Below are 6,487 nucleotides of genomic sequence, written 5' to 3' on the forward strand. Positions count from 1 at the left end.
AACTGCCTAATTATAGTGTAACATTACAAAACAAACATTTTAATCAACGATTGTAGACAATTGAATCGTTGATTAACGTGCCCAACGGTTTTATTTTAGTCTAGTCTATGCATATGTTTATAATTCCCACGACTGTATCTATTTTATTATTTTTTGGTTTTTAGTACATTTATCTTAAACATTGCAATGTATGTTTAACATAAAACCGTTTAACTTAAAAAGTTTTTTTACCTATTTTTATTTAAATTAATGATTGAAGTACCATGACTGGGTTGTTCTTTCCGAAGATTATTAAAAAATTTATCACCTTTACTTATTGTAATTTTTTAATAATTGTAAATTTAAATAAATATTTTTTATTTTTTTTCCTATATATATAAGTTACAGCCTTAGTCAGCTGTTACTTCGCTCTCAGCTGACTGAGGAGATCAGCTGATCGAATGTATATAAAGAGATGTACCTAATACAATAAAGCCAGTATGTTACAGCAGTTCAAGCGTGTAAGATCTTATTTATTCTTCTCTTTTTTTGGCATTTTGCTTTCGCCAATACTTAACTTTATATATATGTATATACAATAAACTTAATATGATGCTTACCTCCACAAAATTCCTCACGCCTTCCTTTGTATTGAGATCTATCTTATAATACTCTTTGATCCTTTGTGTGATTTCTAGTTTAGTATCCTCGCATGGTGTTGTATTATTGTAGTCTAGTACAAAAGGTAACAGTTCATCCAATCTATCCTTCAACTCTTCCAAATTTTCACTTTTACCAACAAGCTCTGAAATTATAATTGATAATGAGTTAATGTTAGATCTAAATAAATTTCAACTTGCGCCATAAGTCCCAAGAAGCAGTCCCTACCCAAGATGAAAATACAAGTGTGTGGCTACTGACGTTAGCTTCTTTGTTAGTTTACTAATCATTCGTACAAGTGTTGGATTTGTGACAAGTGGCAAAAGTGTAAATCCTACTTTAAACTCTATTTAAACTTCAAATCTTGAGCTAAACAGTAAGCAAAGAGGTTATTACATTCAAAATTGCATATACGCTATCCAGAGAACCATTTTTAAAAAATGTTTAAGAAAAGTATAGATTTCAGATAATACTCCCTCTCTCCCCCATAAGTTAGAAATTCAGATCATAAGTTATTGGGAACTTTTAGATTACCCCCTCACTCACGCCAAGTTGTTACGTTGATTTGTAATATAAGAAAAATAAATAAAATTGTATCATGAAAATGTCAATATACACTGAACGTCCAGGGGGTAGACCGAAACGTAGATGTGAGGATTACGTTACTAATTCAGTCTTAACCAGATTTGGATCTGGAGGGGCGTTACTGAACAAATCTATGAGGAGAACGATTGGTGGTATCGGTATCGAACTTTCGGGCTCGCTAATTCTGTATTATTTTCAAAATCTAGATAAATTAATTTTTGACTAACATGAGTGTTTTTAAGAATTCTTTGAAGTCCTAAATTTATTTTAATTTTATTTTTTATAATTTATTTATTGTTCTTAACAACTGTATACATATATACACATCAAGTAAATTTGCTGTAAGTGATATTATGACATGATACAAACATGTGGAGAACCTACCCATTGATAGAACCCCAAAAAACACTTCTAAAGGAGATCTCGAGGCCATCTTCTATTCAAACGCCTAGGAGGATTGTTAGGTAGTAAAGGAGAAGCCAGGTTAGAAACGAGTTAGTTTGGGTGGTTGGGAAGTTTATTATGGAAGGATTGGTATCTGGTTCTGGCCAAATCGGCAACATAGGGGACATTGAGGTCCTGATGGATGATTTGATTTGTGACAAAGTAAGGAGCATTAAGGATTTTATGAAGGATTTTGGACTGTAAGGATTTGATTCTGGAGGAATTAGATAGTTTAGTGGATCCCCATAGCTCAATTCCGTATGTCCAGATAGGCCTTATAATAGTCATGTAGATCAGTCTTTTGTAATGTTCTATAATTATAGACTTGATATTATAGACCAGTCTTCTATAATTAAAAATCAATCATAAAAAGAGGGAGATGGTCCGAAAGCGATAAAAGAAAAACTCAAATAGTGACTGAACCATTTATATTGAGGCAAGGTTTCGCCCCACATGGCAGGGCTTCATCTGGGCTTTCAGGCTCGAAATCAGAGCACCATTTTTTTTAAATTATTACTCACGGTCAATCAGCGATCTTTCAGTAAAAATAAATCAATTTACATATTGATTGATAAATAGACATGATCAATAAAACAAATAAAATATTACAACTTTTTTTAATGTTGTGGGAAGATATTCCGGGTGGCGGTCAACATAGGTATCAAAATTGTAAAAGAAAACTATTGTTGACCAACGTTTCGCCCCACTTTACAGGGATTCTTCAGAGCTGTCATATTGTAACACAACTGACAACATTTTTTTAATGACAGTAAGATTTTGGAATAGGCAGATGTTTTTTACATGATATTTGAACATTCAGAATTTGTTAATTCGATGAAGAAATGTGCCCTACAAAGAACAAATGTACACTAATTAATTACTCACTTGCTTTGACTTGATTACATTGTGATATTACCTGCTCCTGGGTAGAGTCCTTCTTCTTTGTCGAAGGTAAAGAGTATGGGGACGTCTGCACCCTTCCCTTGTTTGAGGAGGTTTATCGGCGTGTCTGGAAGGAAAGCATTCGGACCGGGCGGCTCCACGACCAAGGCGTAAGGAGAAAATGGGTTGTATAGCCAAGGCTAGACATAATGGTAATAAATTACAATTTGAATCTTTTAATTAAGTAGTATCAAGTATGTCACGCACCAAGAAGTGTCTCGTCATTCCAACGATATGTTCAGCCGGTCGCTTCCTGAGGCACTCGATCATCAATAGCGAGTCTCCAGTAGGACACCCTAACCCTCTAGCTACGAACATCGCCTTCTCTCTGGAGTTCTCAGCAATAGTCCAAGGATTTAGGGACGAACCGCTTGCACAAATCGCTCCTTTGAACAGGCCTGAAAATAGTGTTTATAGTAATTGAAAAATTAAAGAATGTAGTGAATAGAGCTTATAGGGAAATATTTCTGGTGAGAACACTTGCAACTGCTGAGGAAAAAGCGGTCTAACAGATTCCGAATCATGACACTAAAATTAAGAGTATCTTGGGGTTTATTTATAATTACTATTGTGACACTACAACACCGCCCAGGCCTTCTCCACAACAGCCATCCGATCCTCCAACAGCTTGTATCTCAAACGACTCATCCTCATATCCTTCTTAATACCTTTCTCTTGCAGGAGTTGAGCATCTGCTTTTCTTGTCAAGGACCATGTTTCCCATTCGTAGATTGCCTTCTGATAGTTCTGTATATGGTCACTTTCATTCTTCTAGAGAGAGCTCTAAACAACTATTTTATTTTTATTTTAATATAACCTCAAAGGCCTTAAGATAACAGAAAGTACTTCCTAATATTTTATTAGAATTCCTCTAAAGAAGTAGAACCCACTAACCTTTGCTGAGAGGAGACAAGATATGGTAATGGACACTCGCAGATCCGGCGGAGAATCCTGCTATCGTCACCCCGTCGGGGTTTCCACCGAAGGCTGCGATGTTCTCTTGTACCCACTTCAGAGCAAGTACCTGATCCTTCAGGCCGTTGTTACCCGGCAAGATGGCGTCGCCAGTGCTCATGAAACCTGAACAGGATAAGGATAAATTACAGACAGGACTTTGCACATTCTATGTATAATTTAGAATAGCTGTTGCAGCACCTAGAGGTCCAAGCCTGTAGTTGATGGTGACCAAGACTATATCACGATCCATGAGAATCGAACCTCCGAACATGGTCGAAGACAAGAACATGAACGCTCCTCCGTGAATGAATACAATGACGTCCAAACCTTTATTGTCTTCGCCACTTGCATCGGTGATCTATGGACACATTTATTGTATCAAGCAATATTAATTCATTCAATCGTCAAAGTATTTACTTCTTTATACTAATGAACAAAACTAGCTCTAGCGGCGGGAAATTCAAAATTCCTCCCTTTAATTATTATTGTTACAACTTTATTTATATCACAGCTGTCTACTTCGGCCCTTTGTGCTTGCTTAAAGGGGAGAAAAAAATGTCACGAACCCTCTTCCGAGGATGTCGGCCTATTGTAGTTTATAGCTTTGAAGTTCCCGCATCTGAAGCTTGTTTTGTACGATAGTTCCCTTTTTAATAAGAACGATACATAATATTAAAAGAGTTATTAAACTCCATTTGGATTGGTTATTTCCATTCTATATTAAAATATGTTACATAATTTAGAAGTTCAAACCTCTGGGTTCATCATTTAGGACTTTAGAGACAATAATTCGAAAAAGAAAAGAAACAACTCTACAAAAAGGTACATCATAAGTAACCTTTTATTTTTTTTTTCTCAAAAGCGTATGCCAGAGGTGGCGCAAGCTAATACAACTTTTTCAAAATATTGAAAATTTAAATACCAAATACACAGTTCATTTCAGCATTTCCATTGCTACTAAGGAGATACTCAGACGGTTGTGGCCAGCAAAGATACTCTAATTAACAAAACTTTTTTATTATTGCCGACATTCAGTCAGGCAGTCAAGGCTTTAGACGGTAACTCCGCCCCACTGTCCTCAAATACTTCATCCGCATCCTGATGAAGGCCTCAAAAACAGGTCGAAACGTCGGCACAAATAAAAATGTTTTGTCTGTTTGTGTTTATTTGCTGAGCGCACCCTCGACCATCTTCTTCTCATATTAATCTACGATCAAGAAATATTTAATTAATTAAATTTAAATATTTTATTAAATTTGATATCCTAGATTTAAAACTTTTTTTACAAACCACTTTCCTTTCTTTCATTTATATTGACAACTTAAAAACAGAACCTACCTTCAACAGGTTAGGACTCTGTTATTAAAATAAGTTATGTAAGTATAGAAATCTATTTAAAAACAAAAATTTATGAAGTGATTGTGATATTATTTTAATAATTAATTTATTTTAAAGATGTGACAAGGGCAATAAGCCTGCAATGTTTTGGGTTTTTTTTTTTAAAGAAATGACATCAGAATTGAAGGTATGGCCAAAGAAATCAGTATGTAGTTTGAAGGAAATAATGTAATTGTCATGTAAAAACAAAAAAAAATTTTGTAGATTGTATCCTTGATAAAGGCCTGAGGGCCGAAACGTTGGAGAATTATAAGGAATAAAAAGTTGAGAGAAAAAGAAGGATCAAAATTGTGTTCATTTAAAATAAACTAAACCACTCTCAAACAATCATAAATAAAAAATAATTAATCTAGTTATTTAACAATATTTGAAACAATGTATTTACACCGAATCGATAGAATTTTAAAATATACAACCTTAAACTAAAGTGAATTATTGAATCTGAAGTTTGGGTAAATTCTTTAATTAATTAATACACATAGAACCCAAAATTTTTGCCTATTGGCAGTTCTAAAATCACGCTAGGTGAACACAAACGTGTAGATGCAGCAAAAAACACCCCAATTGTCCCCAAAAAGCGACACCCAATTAGTCGGCTTGTACCAACCAATCAACACGTTTTCCCATTGCTTAGCAAACTTATAGAGACGCCTTATCAAACTGTTATTAATCGATTTATATTTATAATAATCGATACCGCTGGAGTGTAGACATTGAGGTACAGACAGTCCTCTGAGCCTAAGATGGCAAATGGTGTGTTGAAGGTGTCGTGGTTGAGCTGGAGGCACTGTGCCGGCTCCCTCGTTGCGTTGTAGTACTCTCCAACCCAAGGATCGGCTGGGATTGCTTCCTGAAACAGTACATAGTGAATCAGACCTACATGACAATATCAACTTCGAATATTTGTTAAAGATCCAACTAATGCATCACAAACACTACAGACACACATAACATCTATTGAAGAATGGTGTCAAAACTGGAGAATCAAAATAAATTCTGACAAATCCCATCAGATCGCCATTACTCCCCGTTGAACCGATTCGATACTTAGGACTCCATCTTGACAAGAGACTTACTTGGAATCCACACACAAGACTGAAACGACAAGAAACTGCTCGTAGATTGCTACAACACTTACTTGACAAACGCTCCAACCTTCCCATTCACTACAAAAAATTAGTATACACTACGATAATCAGACCAATTTGGACATATTTATTATTATTTTTATACCAGATCGGCCTGGTGGGCCTTACATGGTTGATATAACTTATATTATATATGTATATTTTTTAACAGTTGATTATGGGGAGGTATAGTCATACAAATGACACCCCTAACTATATACAAAGTTCTTATTAAAAGAAAAAAAATAATAATAAAATAAATATATAAGAATAATGCTTCTTAATAAAAGAGGAAAGTAAAATTAATAACAAAAAATAATGATATTGGTAAACTTAAATAAAACTGTCTTCTAATAGTAAAAAGAAACAAGTTAATTTGAAAAAGGGAAGAGAGA

The 6,487-nt window shown here is 34.7% G+C and overlaps 1 protein-coding gene across 1 annotated transcript in view; it reads right to left on the bottom strand.

Moving 5' to 3' along the window:
* Positions 1-6,487, bottom strand: part of LOC106678782 (esterase FE4) — a 33,158-nt gene that overhangs the window by 19,140 nt on the left and 7,531 nt on the right. The window contains exons 2-7 of the mRNA XM_014417531.3: positions 5,663-5,815; positions 3,766-3,925; positions 3,505-3,690; positions 2,818-3,008; positions 2,585-2,750; positions 600-784 (exon numbers count right to left, since the gene is read on the bottom strand). Of these exons, the coding sequence (XP_014273017.1) occupies positions 600-784; positions 2,585-2,750; positions 2,818-3,008; positions 3,505-3,690; positions 3,766-3,925; positions 5,663-5,815 (1,041 nt within the window). The remainder of the gene's footprint in view (positions 1-599; positions 785-2,584; positions 2,751-2,817; positions 3,009-3,504; positions 3,691-3,765; positions 3,926-5,662; positions 5,816-6,487) is intronic.

Source organism: Halyomorpha halys, unplaced genomic scaffold (assembly GCF_000696795.3).
Source record: "Halyomorpha halys isolate HHAL.00 unplaced genomic scaffold, Hhal_1.1 Scaffold159.1, whole genome shotgun sequence".
NCBI lineage: Eukaryota > Metazoa > Arthropoda > Insecta > Hemiptera > Pentatomidae > Halyomorpha > Halyomorpha halys.